Below are 17,500 nucleotides of genomic sequence, written 5' to 3'. Positions count from 1 at the left end.
ACTGGAGAATCAACCTTACACGTTATAACATTAGGGGAGTCCGTGTATGCTAGGTTCAAGCAGTTACCAGACATGTGAGTAGCTTCGCTTATAAGTTGCTCACAGCCCAATTCAGAGGCAAAGTCTAAAGCTCTAAAGCCATAGCAATCAATAGGTGAAACAGAATTTAACCATTCCCTATGGTGAGCATTGAAACGCCAACAAGCATAGAAGATGCCTTTCTACCATCTTGTTGTATCTTAGTCATATTGGTAAGAAGACAATCGGAGATAGAATTCTCCAATTCTGGATTCTGATAGATGGAACACAAATAAAAGTTATGCCTGCCCCAAAATTGAATCTCATGGCATCCACCTCCATAGCAGTACTTATGAAAAACAAAGCACTCAGTCCTAACATACACCACCATTCCCTTTGCCCTGGGAACAACATCCCATGTTAAAATTATTGGTTCCTTAAAACCTGAAACAAGGAACTCAGGCAAATATCTTATTTGAGAAATATTTCAATACTTTTGACTGACGACACTGACGAAGTCTTGTACGCACTACAGTAGTCCCGGATTTTGTTCAATTTCTCGAGACAGACCAGCAGGGGTCACTTGCCTTAGTTAGATAGACACTGTACATCACAAGGAACTGACTATCCTTTGATGAATCTAGCCAATGAATCCTCTATGGATTTAGTCAGTCTATGGAAAGCAAAATTGACAGAATGGCCCCCAGGCCCGGCGTAGCGGGGTGCTAAGAGTCTCTCGGTTTATAAATACTAAAGCAAAACTGAAAATTGATAATTGGAATGTTAAAACCATGAATCATATTGGGAAGTTACACCAAGTGGAAGATGAATTTATGAAGTATAATTTGGATATCTTGGCCCTAAGTGAAATGCGCTGTAAGGGTATTGATAAGGAAATCTTAGACCAAGGCGATATATATATATCTATTCAGGAAGAACTGATGGAGTTCGAAGAAAAGGGGTTGGAGTAATGATGACACCAAGAGCGTAAAAAGGGATTAATTAAGTGGAGAGCTGTAAATAGCAGATTGTTACTTGCAAAGTTTAAATCAAAGCAGTGCAATATGACCATTATAGTGCTATTCACCAACAAATGATGCCCCTGAAGAAATGAAAGATGAATACTATGAAGAACTGCAGTGTAAAATAGATGAGATCCCATAGAGAGATATGAAAATTGTAATTGGTGACTTCAATGCTTCAGTTGGAAAGGTTAATCAAGGCATAGATAATGTAATGGGTGTTGAGGGACATGGCGAAGTTGCAAATAAAAAGGGAGCCCATTTTATAAGTGTTTGTTCAGCAAACAATCTTGTTATTGAGGTACTCTTTTCCAGCACAAGGACATCATCAAATATACATGGACTTCACCATGCGGCAATTACAAAAATAAAAAAGATCACATAGCCATTAATAAGGACAGAAGGAGGACTCTGAGAAATTTAAGAAGCTATAGAGGTGCAGATATTGGTAGTAATCACCAGCTCCTCATTGCCACACTGAAATTAAAACTGAAAGCACCCATCAGAAATGTGGATAGAATACCTAGGTTTGATACAACTAAGCTTCTAGAAGATGTGCACAGAGAACCCTTTGCAATTGAATTTAGGAATCGATTTGCAGTCTTGGAGACTTTAAAGGAGAAGAGTAGTCAATTGACGAAGAATGGTGTGATATTAAGAACATATATCAGTCAGTTGGTAGGGAAGTTTTGGGACATGTAATTACAAGGCGGAAGCCATGGATATTAAATGATACTTGGAATACTATAAAAACGAAATAAAGGCAGAAATTGATTGTTGAAAGTTTTCGAGGAAGTGATGAAAATTGCAAGGTAGAGCATGCTAAGTATTCCAGTATTGATAGTGAAGTCAAAAGGTGATCCAGGAATGACTGTAGAGAATATTTAGACAGTGAAGCAGATGAGACTGACAAAACTAGGAATTCAGGGAGTGGCTATGTTGTAAGAATTGCTCATAGAATTATTAATGAAATCTCCATGGGGGCAAAGAAGGGGAAGCATATACCCATCCGAAAGAATGGTGGATCTGTTATAGCAACCGAAGATGAAGAAAGGCTACGTTGGATGGAACACTTTAGTGAGGTCATAAATAGGAGGTATGAAGGAAATAATTTGATTGATATACCCGAAGCTGAGGAAGACCTCGACGTGAGAATAAATGAATTCAGTGTGTTTGAAGTCGAAGCTATTCTTAGAAAACTCAAGAGATGGAAAGCTCCTGGATATGATGGAATATCTGCTGAGATGATATATTCCGAAAATTAAGTGACTTATAATGGGATGAATTAGAGCTAGGGGTGTTGGTGAAAATGGCCAAAAAAGGAGATTTGGGTGATTGCAATAATTACAGAGGCATCACACTTACGTCAGTTGTCATGAAAATATATAGTAAGCTTATTCTACATAGGGTAGAGAGAAAGATTGATGAAAAGCTGAGAGATGAACAAGTAGGATTTCGAAAAGGTAGAAGTTGTACTGACCAAATTTTCATTTTAAGACATGTTGTATAGCAATGTGTAGAATATAGGAATCCAGTGTTGATGGCATTTGTGGACTATGAAAAAGATTTTGATAGTGTACACCGGCCAATTTTGTGGAGAATCCTGCGTTATGATGTAGTTCCTTTTAAATATGTTAATTTGATTAAGCCTGATCATGACCATAAGTGCAAAGTTAATGTTAGTGTAGTGGAGTCCTATCAAATGAATTTCCAGTGAATAGTGGAGTACTCCAAGGGAGTTTCTGGCCACTATGTTGTTTATCCTCATCATGGATTTGGTGATGCATAGAACAATTTGAGCTGGGGGAGAAGGATTGTTCTGAATTGGTAATAGGAAATTAGCTGACTTAAAGTATACTGATGATGCTGTCCTTATAAGTAGAACACACCAGGATTTGCAATGCTTGCTTACCAGAATGCATGAAATATATCAGGAGGTTGGGCTCAAGATTAAAAGAAGAAAGACAGATGATGAGAACGGAATATGCAATGGAAGATGAAATATCATTGGAGGGAGAAAGGATTAATAAGGTAGAATCATTTAAATATTTAGGAACTATGATCTCCAATACAGGGTCTTAAGAAATAGAGTTTAGTGAAAGATTGAAAAAAGCAAATCAGACAATGGCTAGGTTAAGTAAAATTTTGAAATCAAATCGCTTGAAATTACACACAAAAATCAGGCTATATATATATCAGTTTAGTGAGATCTGTTACGTATGGACATGAGTCGTGGTATGACAATGAAACAATATCCAATAGATTTTGTAGATTTGAGAACAAAGCCCTCAGAAGAATATTGGGATTTAATTGACAGGACAAGATTAGAAATGAAATTATAAGAGAGATTACTTGAGTGCCATATGTGGATGAGATCATGGTGACGGGTAGATGGAGATGGATTGGTCATGCTCTTCGCACTCCCCAAGAGATATCAGTTCACCAAACTTTTAACTTGGCTCCACAAGGCACTAGAAGAGTTGGAAGACCCAGACCTACATGGCTGAGGACTATGAAGCGTGAAGTAGGAGCGGACGATTGGAGAAGTATTGATTTAAAAGCTCAAGATAGAGATGACTGGCGAAATGTAACTGAAGCCCTTTACGTCAATATTGGTAAAAGGAGATGATGAATATATATATATATATATATATATATATATATATATATATATATATATATATATATATATATATATATATATATATATGTGTGTGTGTATTTATAGTGTCAACCCCTATAAAACCTTTCTTTAAAACTCTTGTCCATGTAGTTCTTTTGAAATTGAAGTACGCTCAGTATGATTTGGTAAATTTGTTATAATGAAAATTTTTGCAAATGACTTTCGATTCCAATGAAGAAGATGCAAACATTTGCTTTTACTTTTCCAAAGTCCATGCAAACTATTGTAAATATTAGATAAGACCAATATAATCACCATACCCTAAAATCATAACGCGGATGTATACACAAATTGTGAATAATGATGCAGTCAAATCACCAAATATCGAGCCTCACACTAGCAACCTGGTGAAACACGACGCATTAGCCCCGTAGACATTCTCACTGTTAAACAGTTTAATCTTCCTTCTCCGTCGATTTTTCAGATCTACGATAATTTATCTGTACTTTCATGCAGGGAAAATTCTATCACCTTCGTCGCAAACATAACAGAGTAAGAGGGAACAAAAATTTGGTTGCGAATTTCTCACACTAAATTTTGGATTCTCTGGAAAATATCTGTATTGGTTTTGGTTCCGTTACTATGTAAATTACTGCGTTTTGGGGTGAAATATCTGTCTTTACGGAAAGTCATCAACTTAAGTATTTTGTTATTAGAGAAGACGCCTCCATCCTCAAATACGTTATTAGAGAAGACGTCTCTATCCTCAAGTTAGATAATCTAGCAAATTCGCAGTAGTTATACTCCATCATCATATGTGTTATTAGGGGCAAATATTACTAGCCAAGCTACAACCCTAGTTGCTATAAGCCCAAGGGCTCCAATAGGAAAAAATAGCCCAGTGAGGAAAGGAAATAAGGAAATAAAGAAATTATGAGAATAAATTAACAATAAATCATTCTAAAAACAGTAACAACTTCAAAACAGCTATGTCCTCTATAAAGTATTAACAACGTCAAAAACAGATATGTTATATATAAACTATAAAAAGACTCGTGTGGTATATTTTACACCATTACTCACTTATCAAATATTTGTATCTACGTGCATATGTGGTTATATATATATATATATATATATATATATATATGTGTGTGTGTGTGTGTGTGTGTGTGTACATATACATATATATATACATAAATATATATATATATATATATATATATATACATATATATATATATATATATATATATATATATATATATATATATATATATAAATGATTATACATATTTATATATATATATATATATTTATATATATATATATATATATATATATATATATATATATATATATATATTTATATATATGTATGTATGAGTGTGTGTATGTGGATTGATAGGTTGATGGGTAGTCTCTGATCCATTTCCTTTATGTGGATTGTAACCACTGAGACTAAATGTCTTATGTACATTGCGTTCTTTTGTATGTAAATATTGGCAAGTATTTTACGATGATTTTGTGTGGGTGTGTATGTGTTTGTGAGTGTGTGTGAAAAAATTACTGGATAAGAATGTTCATATTGAGATTTATATTTTTGAAATCTTAGGAAAATTACAGGTAAACAATGAAAAGTTGATTTGTAAGCCAACCTCGTAACCTGTTGTTAAGAGTGCTTGTAACAGGCATGAAATATCAAGTCCTTTGTAGTATTTTACTGTGCTGGTATTTTATGTTAAATGTACAATGATTATTTGTAGCTTTTTACGTATTTATGTTTAAGGAAAAAAGATTTATTTTTCTGTCAGGTTTTTTAGTCGTATTTACTGCGAGAAATGACAGGAGTGAAAGATATGAGCAGTAAACAGATGTGTTTTTTATGCACATACTATATATTTGATATCCACAATTAAGGGAGAACGAGAAAGTAAAGTCATCGAGGGAATAAACCAGCAAGAACTGACCATTATATCCTGGTGTGTTTTCTGTTCCCGTCCTAAGAAAACAGATTCGATGTTCAAATATAACTCAGCTAAGGAGGCCGTGAGAAGACGCAAGCCTGTCGGATCTTCTTGGATCGTTCGTAGAACAGCCAAAGGAATTGGTCCTTCTCTCTGGAGGGGAAGTGGAAGGCCTTCCAAACATTGTCGAGCTTTCAATTGAGCTTCGGTCTGTCTCTGTCAGGGTAGACAGTTCCCAAAAAACAATTGTACGCTTCCTGTCAACTTCACTCTACAGTATGTCTGTTTCTCTCCCTTTAGCTTTTGATTTACATTGTATTTTTAGGTAGTTCCCTTGAACGATGTTATATTTTAACATTCTCTCTCTCTCTCTCTCTCTCTCTCTCTCTCTCTCTCTCTCTCTCTCTCTCTCTCTCTCTCTCTCTCACCAAGTTAATACATTGATTCATCTATTTGGCGTTCAAGTCAATTCTTCATTTTGTATTGCTGCGTTTATCGTATATAATATCCTCTAAGTGCTTTCAAAAGATTTAATATATTAAACTTCATTTCGTTCTTATTATATATATACATATATATATATATATATATATATATATATATATATATATATATAGATAGATAGATAGATAGATATATATATATATATATATATATATATATATATATATATATATATATATATATAATCAATATCAGCCGTTACTAGTCCACTGCAGGACAAAGGCCTCAGACATGTCCCTCCACTCGAGTCTGTTTATGGACTTTGTATACCGGTTTATACCCTAAAATTTTCTTATTTCGTCAATCCATCGTCTTCTCTTCCTTCCCATGCTTCTTTTGCAATCTCTAGGGACCCAGTCTGTTATTCTTAAAGTTCATCTATTATTTGTCATTCTCATTATATGCCCTGTTCATGTCTATTTATTTTTCTTGCATGTCAGAATAGCCTCTACTTAAGTTTACTTTCGTATCTATGTTGCTCTTTTTCTGTCTCTTAGTGTTAATCCCATCATTATTCATTCCATATATCTCTGAGTTGTAACTAGCTTATGTTCTAAGGCTTTGATAAGGCTCCAAGTTTCTGATGCATAAGTTAATACTGCTAGGATCATCTGATCAAATACTTTTCTTTTTAGAGAAAGTTGTATTTTACATTTCATAATCTAATTTTGTTTACCAAAAGCTCTCCATCCCATGTTTATCCTTTTAATTTAGGTCTCATGTCCTGGGGAAATACTTATTGCCTGTCCTAAACCTTATTAGTTGTCTATATTTTCATTGAACATTATCTTAGTTTTACTCATATTCATTTTCAGTCCTACTATTTTGCTTTCTCTATTTTGCAATTTTGCAATTTCTCCCATGATTCACCAAACCAAACTATGTCATCTGCAAAACTTGAGTTGTTAAGGTGTTACCCATTATTGTTAATTGTTACATATTTCCAATCAAAATTCTTAAGAACTTTTTCTAAACACACTGGATAATATAGGAGAAGTGGAGTCTCCCTATCTGACTCCTTTCTCAATCGGAATGTTCTCACTATCATTATGTAGTTTTAGGATTGCTGTATATACCGTATAGATATATAAAAGTATTCTAATATAAGACTCATCTATACGTTATCTTTGAAGGGTTTCATTACTGCCGATATTTTGACAGAATCAAAATCTTTTTCATAGCCTTTAAATGCCATGCTTAGTTGTTCGTCATACTTTTATCAATAGCTGGTTAATTTCACGGATTTGGTCAGTTGTTGAATACCCAGAAAGCCTGCCTGCTCTCTTGTTGATTAAAGTCTAGCTGTCTTTATATTAGGCCCAATATGATCTTTGTAGATATTTTATATATTACTGATTAAACTTATTGGGCAGCAGTTTTTCAGGTATTTTTGTATCCCTTTTTGTGAATCAGTATAATGATAAAGCGCTTCCAATCTGTAGTTAGAGAGCATTCTTGCAGATATTTTGTGTGAAGTATTTTTCTAGTATGTAATCTCCTCCATCTATTATTAAATAAACTGTTAGGCCATCTTCTGCAGCTTTGCCTCTTTTTAATGTGAGTGCATTTGAAAACTAGAAAAAAAATCTTCATTGAAGCACTATTCCTTCTAGAGGGAACAGTGTAATGGTAATATATACTGTATACTTATTTTTTTTAAAGATACAAGGTAAATGTTTATTTATGTGATTGGATATGCAAAATTATGCTCAAGCTACAGTCTTCTGAAATGAAAGAATTTCAATATAAAATTTATTGAAAGAAATTCCAGTTGTTTTTGTGAGATTGCTTGGTGACATACTTTATGTACTAACTGGGTCCATTTATCATTACAATCTTATTTGCTTTAATATTTTCAATCGACTGCATTATTTTTATTTTTGTAATAGGCCCAAAGATTTAAGTACCGGACATGAGAGAGAGAGAGCGCGTGAGAGAAAGAGAGAGACAGAGAGAGATGAAACCGGAAGCATGGAGTAGAAGCATTTGATTAATGCCAATTTTCAATATGGCACCAGTATCTTCATGCGTTTTCGCAATGAATTTAATTAAGATAAAAGTTCTGATTATGGCCAAGAATCTAATGCATTAAAAAGAACGATTCACGACAGAGAATGATCAGTGACACGGTTCTGTACCATCAGACTGTGTGACATTCCAAGGCGGATGAGGAACTGTGAGTCCGTGTCTGTCCGAGCCATTGATGTGTTTCAATTATCTTTTCATCCTCTATTAACCACGTGGGAAAAGAGAGGATTTTTAGTAATTGTAACTGTTAAGTGTTTATCAGTAAGTACCAGGAAGTGAATAACCTGACGAAGTAAGTCATCGCCTCTTCTGGACGCCTCGATTTCATTCAGTTTCAGCGTACGAGTAAGCGATGACAGCTTCCCCACCCTCGAGTTTGTTTGTTGGCCTTTCTTTGTATCTTTTTATTTCTCCACTTGATGGTCTTGAATGGGTCGCTATTGTGAGCTGCTTTCGCAGGAAAGTTGAGCAAGTAGCTACGTATGGAACCTCGAGAGGGGAAACGGAATAGTTAACCCCTCTGGGATAAACTGGTTCTTTTCGGCCCGTGTTACAATAGAGTTATTATCTGTAGTAGTCCGTCTTGCAAATTACTTCCGTTTTTCTCGTTGGAAGCGCATATCTTTCAAGAGGTTAAACGGGAACCTTTTTTTCTATTTTCTCTTTACTATATTGTCAGGTTGCCAGTTGTGCGAAAGGGAAGGGGGGAGACATGGGGAAGCCAATTGCCAAGTTGTCTGAAGACACACTGCCGATGCATATACGACGAGGTGAAAATGAAATAAAAAAAAAAAAAGAATAGTTATGTCAAGCCGAAACGGAAGTGAAAGACATGTAAACAGGTGGTTTTATTTTTGAACCATGTGAAGTGAGGGTTGCCTACTGCTGGCTGGAGAGTGAGAGTGCCACGGTCGAGGCGGGGCATCGTTATTGCAAACCCGAGTCTGGCCCCGCCTTCTTTGCACTCCCCCAGGGGTCCGTGGAGACTGAACCCTGACTTCCCATCGTTAGCCTCGGGTAGTATACGTTGAGATCGTGGGCTAACCTCATCTACATCTACCTCTGCAAATCTCTACGCCGCTCTAACTACTCCCTCTCCTCTTGATAACTTAGTGCCGTCGGACAAGCCCTCACTGCTGCTGGGGGAGTTCCTTTAGACACAAGGTAAGACTCGGCGAGAGCATCGGCCACACGGAGCCAGAGAGCAAGACTGCCAATCGTAAGCCTTTTATTGCATCGTTTGCCTAGCCATGAGGGTAGCTAGCTTTATAACATTCTTTGCAGAGGCTCTCTCTCTCTCTCTCTCTCTCTCTCTCTCTCTCTCTCTCTCTCTCTCTCTCTCTCTCTCTCTCTCTCTCCTTTTCTATCTTACTGTGTAAAGTATCACTCGTGCCCCGAGAACATGCATCCGAGGTTACAGAGACAACATTCATTCCCCTTTCCTTCCCTTCGCTTATCCTCCATCCTCTCCCCTTCTCGAGGGGATTCTAACTCGTCTCGTTACGTAACCCTCGATAATGTGTGGACGTGAAATAGGTTATTCCTTCCGTTAATGAATGATCTCCTAAGTATGATTTCGTTCGCGCCGCCGGAAAGAGGTAGCAATGTTTCTAGGCCCCTTCTTAGAGCACTGCCTCAGGCTATGCCAGCGTGCTGATGATGACAGATGCATTTAACTTTTGCTTTTGGAGGTAATGGTTGTTTATAAACATTCCGAGTTATTCGTGTCCTTGTTCTACAGAGAGTGCTGGCGCAACAAAATTCAATTTGTGTTTGTGCGGTCACGAATCCTTGTTTCACTAACACTGACGAGTTTATCGTTCGTTGCGTTCTTATCAGGGTCGGATTTATGCCACAGTTTATTTAACTCGTCCGTCCCGCTCTCACGTCAGATCTTATCATGACGCCGCTGGACCAGGTACTCCAGGAGGAAGAGTCGCTCCTGGAGAAGGGAAAGGCCCCTCTTGTCACTTCCGCCGGTGTTAACAGAGACCAGGCAGACCAAAGCTTGAAGGACAGAGAGTCGCGTCTTAACTGGAGAAGAGCAGTGGCCAGGGTTTGTCGGAAACGAGACAGTCCAAACAGAGATGTGTCCAGGTAAAGATAATGTCCACCAAAATTCTATTTTCACCGAGTGGCGTTGCGTGGCGGTCACAAGTCCTATCTTCAGTCACTTTCTTTTAGATAGAAATGTTTCTTAGATTAATTTTTGCTGGTGGTGTTTTGAGTGGTTAGGACTGTTGATGGTTTTTGTCATATTATGGGTTCTAACTTCACAGTATTTCTAATGTGTTTATTCTGTACCAGATTTGTATCGATATAGCATTATTAGACTTCACTTCAATGTGTATCCCGCTGTATTCTCATTTTTATCAACGGCTTAATTGTATTACGATTTCATCTAAAGTCAAATAACTATAAATATTGTGTACCAGTAAATCCTTAGTTTGAAGAATAAATTAATTTATGATTATTTGTTCTATATATATATATATGTATATATATATATATATATATATATATATATATATATATATATATATATATATATATACATGTATGTATGTATGTGTGTCTCATCTGTTTGTTTTTCTCTAATGTTTTTTTCCGTTCTGTTTATCAGTCTGCAGTATATTCACTTTGATAAACATTTCAACTCCGTGATGATTAGATTCATCTTTGCATCCGTTCCTAAAGAGGTAGATAAGATAAAAGAAGATAAACGTTGATCTGCGTACTTGTGGGAAAAGGTATTCATTTTACCATATTTTGGCATCATTATGTTTTGAAATCGAAATGATATATGGCTATTTATTTATTAAGAGAGAGCGAGAGTGAAAGGGGGGAAAAGATGGTTTATTCAAAAACCTGAAAAAAAAAGAATAAAGATGGATGAAGTGACTAACAAGTAGCACTTGTTGCACGTCATTGGGAAGAGATAAAGAAAGATGAACTTTACTACAAGGTGTGGTTGTAAAACGTGAGTTATTTTATCACACGTGTTCTTATCATTTCATCGCTTGAGAGAGTCAGGGTCGCACAGAAGTATATCAAGCAAAATATTTCGGAAAATATTCCGTGTCAGGAGTAGTTTTGGCTCCGTTCTCCGTGTTACTTAATCTGGTCATATAATCGAGTTTTGAAGTAATCACGCCATTATTTGTTTGTTTTATTTATTTTCTTCGCCATGCTTTAAATCAAATTTTTCCCATTCCAACATCCTGTTGGTTGTCCCTCTTGCTTACATACAGTCTTTGGTCTTAAAAATACTTTATAGTCGTGTAGAACATTTTAGTATATATTTGAACCTTCAGATAAAAGTTTTATATTATCTAATGCATTTAAAATGATAATCGCGTGACGTCATTGTCTGATACATATGATAACGATTTTTAGAAATAAACAGTACTGAAAATCATCTTGAAACACCTTCAGCGCATTAATATTGTAGACATTGAAGGGCCATTTTTATGATATTCTTCACTGGAGCCATTTCATAGGATATCCTCATAAAATCGTCGAATTTCTACTTAATTACGAATGTTATCGAAGGTCTTTTATCGTAATATTTTCATCTTCACCAGAATCTCAGAGATTCGTAGGATCCCTGAATCTCTCTCTCTCTCTCTCTCTCTCTCTCTCTCTCTCTCTCTCTCTCTCTCTCTCTCTCTCTCTCTCTAGTGTTCAATGATTTGTCATGGTTGTCTTCGCATTGACAAGCCCCGAGTTAGTGATGTCCAGAATGATTTAAAGTTGATTATAGTTTAACTTTTCAGATTTTCGTAATGTACAGCATTGTCTTCTTTTTAATGGGTTTCTAAGTCCTAGTCTCATTTCCTTGTTGATTTCTTCTTAATTCACATCATGTTGCTCGTTATTATATTATTATTATTATTATTATTAGTAGTAGTAGTAGTAGTAGTAGTAGTAGTAGTAGTAGTAGTAGTAGTAGTAGTATTCATGTATTTATTTATTTTTACTTCACATCGGGGTCAAACACGAGCGCTTTCCCTTGAAACCTTTGGGTTCGATCCCTGTGTGAAGTACAAATTATTTTCATTACGTAAATGTGTATTGAATACCATTGTTATTATCATTATTGCAATTACATGTTTTGTTAAAAAGAAGAGAAAGAAAAAAGATAAGTTCTCTTTGAAAGGCTAGTAGTTATTGTTTTAATTTTGGTACAGTTTAATTTTGAGTAAAGTTTTCCTCATACTTTTTAACGTTTACAATAAACTCTTCTTAAGGTTCTACTCTCTCTCTCTCTCTCTCTCTCTCTCTCTCTCTCTCTCTCTCTCAACTGTTTTATATGCAGATATAGATATGATTATAAAATTATTCTAATTAGCCTTCCATTATGAATAAATTGTGATAGTGATACCAGCGTCTCTGCACTCCCAATAATGTTTACCTTTTGAAATTGCATAATAAAGAGAAACTAGTGACTGAGCATAAAGGACTCAATCATTAGGCCAAAATTTGAGTTACGTAATAGTAATAAAGGTCTGTTGTATTAGATGCATGGCAGATAGTCGAGTATTGTAAGTCTGAACTAAAGAGACGATAATCGTTTGGGTGGCACCCTCTTACATAATGACTTTGCGAGAACCTTGAGCGTCTCAAAACAAATAAAAAAATAAATGAATCGCTGCAATTGTAGAGAATGTTTAAGAATCATTACGCAAGAAATCGATAATAATGTTAGTGATGGTTTTAAAGGAATTAAGTCGGTAATAATATTGGTGATATTAAGTCGATAAGAATGTTGACGATATTAAGTGGATAATAATATTGGTCATATTTAGTCGATAAGGATTTTGGCGATATTATTAAGTCGATGAAATGTTGATGATACTATTAATTCGATAACAATGTTGCTGGTATTATCAAGTCAATAAAATGTTGGTGATATTATAAAGTCAATAAAATGTTGGTGTTAGTATAAAGTCGATGACAAGGTTAGTGATATTATAAAGTCGATAAGAATGTTTGTGATATCATTAAGTTTGACATTGTCAGAAAGCTTACCAGCAAAGACTGCATAATTATTCTGCTTAAAATAACGTATCCAATGACCGCAGTTCTATTTTATATTTATCATTTGTGCGAGCGACGATTCTTAGAGAAGTTATTGGGCATTTTTTATGCAAAACTGTGCGAATGAGTTTCTGTTTTTATGTTTGTTTTAGCATGCAATTTTTCAATTGGTTTATGAGATTGCATTCATTAGATGAATCGAATGATAAAGTGTTTAGAGGTAACCGAAGTATTTTGTTCTCTGTATCTAATGTGTGTGTATATATATATATATATATATATGTATGTATATATATGTGTATATATATGTATATATGTATATATATATGTTATATATATGCATATTTATGTGAATATATGTATGTATATATATATATATATATATATGTGTGTGTGTGTGTGTGTGTGTATTTATGTATATGTATAAATGTATATATGTCTATATGTATATATATGTATATATGTATATTAGATATTATATTAGATATTATATATATATTAGATATCATATATATATATATATATATATAAATATATATAAATATATATATATATATGTATATATATGTGTATATATATGTATATATGTATATATATGTTATATATATGCATATTTATGTGAATATATGTATATATATATATATATATATATGTGTGTGTGTGTGTGTGTGTGTGTATTTATGTATATGTATAAATGTATATATGTCTATATGTATATATATGTATATATGTATATTAGATATTATATTAGATATTATATATATATTAGATATCATATATATATATATATATATATAGAGAGAGAGAGAGAGAGAGAGAGAGAGAGAGAGAGAGAGAGATTTCTGTATTCATTTTACGCTGAATATTAGATATCATATTTGAAATAAAACTTTTATATTCTCATTCAAATCTTGTCTACGCTTTAGAAATTCACTTTCAAATAGAAATTCTATACATTATTGTGATGGGAAAAATAGTTAGCAACGTTTGAATCTAAGATTAAATCATCCTAAGAACTCTTAATAAACAGAATCTTTAGTCATTCTTAAAAACTCTGAGCAATCGGTTGAGAATAGAAATATTTTCAGAAATTTTCTAGAAAGAAAAGGAATGGAAGACTCATTTTGTAAAAGATCTTTTAGTTCTCCTGTTCAAGAGGATTTTCATAAGATTCAGATCTTGTGATTAAAAAAAAGATCGTGATTTAGTGTTAAGGAAAGCGGATTATATCCGCTGTGAACTTCATATGAGCGTATTTTCGTTTTTTTTTTTTCTTTTCATTAAACGTAGCGATAATTTTTGTCTATCATTATAGTTTTCTTTGTTAGGAAACGTATATTTCTAACATTATATATATACTCACTGTAAGATGTAAAAAGTACTTATTTCAAAATAATGTTAACGTTAAAGAATTATGTTTTTTTCCGAGATAAAGATTAGTATTTTATTTTAGTCTATTAAACACACACATATACAGTATATATATATATATATATACATATATATATATGTGTATATATATATATATATATATATAGTTATGTATTAAATATCAGTTTTAATGCTGTTGTTTTTAAAATGTTTTATTTCAATTTTTCATTACTTCTCATATCTTTTATTTATTTCCTTATTTCCTTTCCTCATTGGGGTATTTTTCCCTGTTGGAGCCCTTGGGCTTATAGCATCTTGCTTTTCCAACCAGGGTAATACCATGTTAAACTTGTGTCCATTAAAGAGTTATTTTTTAATTCTGACATGCCTTGGTAGTGATCATTCTCGTCTTTTATTTGAATTAGATTGAATCCAATAAATGAGTGTTAATTTGGAGTGGATTTAAAGTTTGAATTCTGATTTGTATTTATGTTATATATCTTAATGAAATGAATTTTATTCCAGCGGAAATTGATGTAAAGTTGAATACGAGAGAGTAAAAGATTGCGGAGGTTTGGGATTATTAATGAATGACGAATATCACTCTGACCTTATTAATATTTTTAGTAAGCGTCACAGCCTCTCATGTCTGCCGACAGAACATACCGGGATCTTCAGAAATTCGCATAAATTCATCTAGTTATTCGTCTCTTTTGAGAAGGACGAGGATAAAGATTTTTTTTTTTTGTTTTTTTTTTTGCATTGAGGCTTTATGTGAGTACGGAATTTATGAATAATATATACGAATTTCTTCCCTTTCGGAGTTTTATATTTTATCATTCCTTTAATATTCTAGACATGATATAAAGGGCGTACATTCTCTCTCTCTCTCTCTCTCTCTCTCTCCTCTTCTCTCTCTCTCCTCTCTCTCTCTCTCTCTCTCTCTCTCTCTCTCATTGTGGTTTAGTGTATAATAAGTTATTTTATTTCTTTATTGTTATTTAGAATATCTTTTTTTACTATTTTTGCTGCCCCACATATTATATTATTGTACACGCTTACTTAAGTGCTCCAATAAATGCCTTTGCTCCCGTGCAGTATTCCAGTAATGTATTTGACAAGCACCGCGCTGCATTGTACTAATATATACAGCTGTTGGCTGCAGAGTCCATCAAGGCACTATTTACAAGACCAAGTATATGTGAACGCTTCTTGTACGTAGATAAAAAAATAAGACTAGATAAACGTGGACTCATTTAGAGAGATATTTGATCTTATGTTTTCATTTCTAGTTATTCTATTTTGTGGGTCGATATTTTGCTTTTATTTTGTGGGTCGATATTTTTGCTTTCTGTCGTTAAAATTAAGACACACACAAAAATTCAAATATTTTTCGAATCTTGGTATCCTGCAAAATATGTGTCGTCTAATGTGCATTATTATGAAATGTCTTGCACAAAATTCAGTATGTTAATGGTTATTTTAAACTGAATATTACGTGCAAAATATTTCCTACTAATTTTTTCATCTAATTTCATATACATATCTTCCTTAAAAGGTCATGATTTATATACTGGTTTCTTATTGGCGGTTTCCTTTTTTTTTTTTTTTTTTGTGGCATTTCTAAGTTCTATAATTATGATTATTTTCTAAAGAACCGTCCCTTAATTTTGGGAAAAATAAATGCGGTTTATTGACTTTCAATTCTTATTTCTTCCTTTTTTAGTGAGGGGTTTTTTCATATGTATTCGAAAATTTTGTATTATTTGTTCATGCTGTAGTTATGCTAAATTCTTTAAGGCTTTCGGACATGGCGATATAGAAAGGAAGGGTTACTGTAGGTATTTTATTTCATTCCCACCGTGTACGAATATATTTTGTAGACGAATTATCGGAATAAGCCCTAATTTTAAAAATGTAGTTTTAACAGGCAGCAAATATAACAAAAATATTTAATTCACATTGATATTTATTTTTTTTTTAGACTTCATACCAGGGTACTTGAAACATTTCTGAGTACTGATATCTTACGGATCAGAAACACCGCAACTTCTTTGCAAATCCTGAAATTTAAATTTCTGGTCACGAACTGGCATTTGGACTTGCTGAGTTTCGTGTGTTACACAGAACTTGAATTGAAATGGAATATTGGTGTACTTTCATAATAAGTGGGAGAACTATCGTATAAATGCAGAAAGTATTAATTGCAGGTTTTAAGAGTAAAGACACATAATCCGAAAAATATAAGATCCAAAGAGAGGTTAATGGGGACAGTGCAGCAGGAGAAGCAAATGGTTGCACCTTAGAGATGCTACTGGGGTACTTCTTTGACTCCGAGGAATAGTGGCTAGACTATTACTGATGGCACGTATTCCTAGAAGGAATGGTGGCTGAAAATGTCAATAGAAAAAGACACATGTAGGACTTTTCAGAGAGGCTCTTTAGTATTCGAAAACTCCTAATGATACAGAATACAATAGTCCTAATAGGAAAAATAATTTGTACAACTCGTTAGAGAGATTATTAGATACCCCTGTAACTCAAAATAATGGTCGAAGCAGAACCGATAGAAAAAAACATATATATATATATATTATATATATATATATAAATATATATATATATATATATATATATATATATATATATAATATTTATAATATATATATATATATATATAATGACTCCCTAGTGATGGTAACTCGGAACCCTTCAACTCAAAATATATTGGTTAAGATAATATCGATACGTAAGACAAGGTAGTTTAATATTCCAGTTTTGGCAGAATATAGATGTTATAAAACTCCCAATGAAGACTTTATGACATCGAAACATTAAATTTCTTGGAATCAGATTTTGAAATTTGAAATTCTGGTCTCTTAAATAAGGTTTCAAGTAACCATGGTATCTCTAGATAAATTTCAAAC

At 33.7% G+C, this 17,500-nt stretch overlaps 1 protein-coding gene across 9 annotated transcripts in view; it reads left to right on the top strand.

Annotated features, from left to right (window-relative positions):
- The window catches only part of LOC137615243 (excitatory amino acid transporter 3-like), a 1,014,688-nt gene that overhangs the window by 868,230 nt on the left and 128,958 nt on the right, over nucleotides 1–17,500 (top strand). For 3 of the 9 annotated variants that reach the window (XM_068344952.1, XM_068344955.1, XM_068344951.1), the window contains exon 1: nucleotides 10,048–10,259. The exons of 4 other annotated variants lie outside the window; for them this stretch is intronic. In XM_068344952.1, the coding sequence (XP_068201053.1) occupies nucleotides 10,063–10,259 (197 nt within the window). In that variant the 5' untranslated portion in view covers nucleotides 10,048–10,062. Of the gene's footprint in view, nucleotides 1–9,168; nucleotides 9,327–10,047; nucleotides 10,260–17,500 lie in introns of those variants that run through there. 2 more of the 9 variants (XM_068344959.1, XM_068344963.1) reach the window with 2 other exon arrangements.

This window comes from Palaemon carinicauda, chromosome 21, assembly GCF_036898095.1.
Source record: "Palaemon carinicauda isolate YSFRI2023 chromosome 21, ASM3689809v2, whole genome shotgun sequence".
NCBI classification, from domain to species: domain Eukaryota; kingdom Metazoa; phylum Arthropoda; class Malacostraca; order Decapoda; family Palaemonidae; genus Palaemon; species Palaemon carinicauda.
This window is presented reverse-complemented; position numbering and strand designations above follow the sequence as displayed.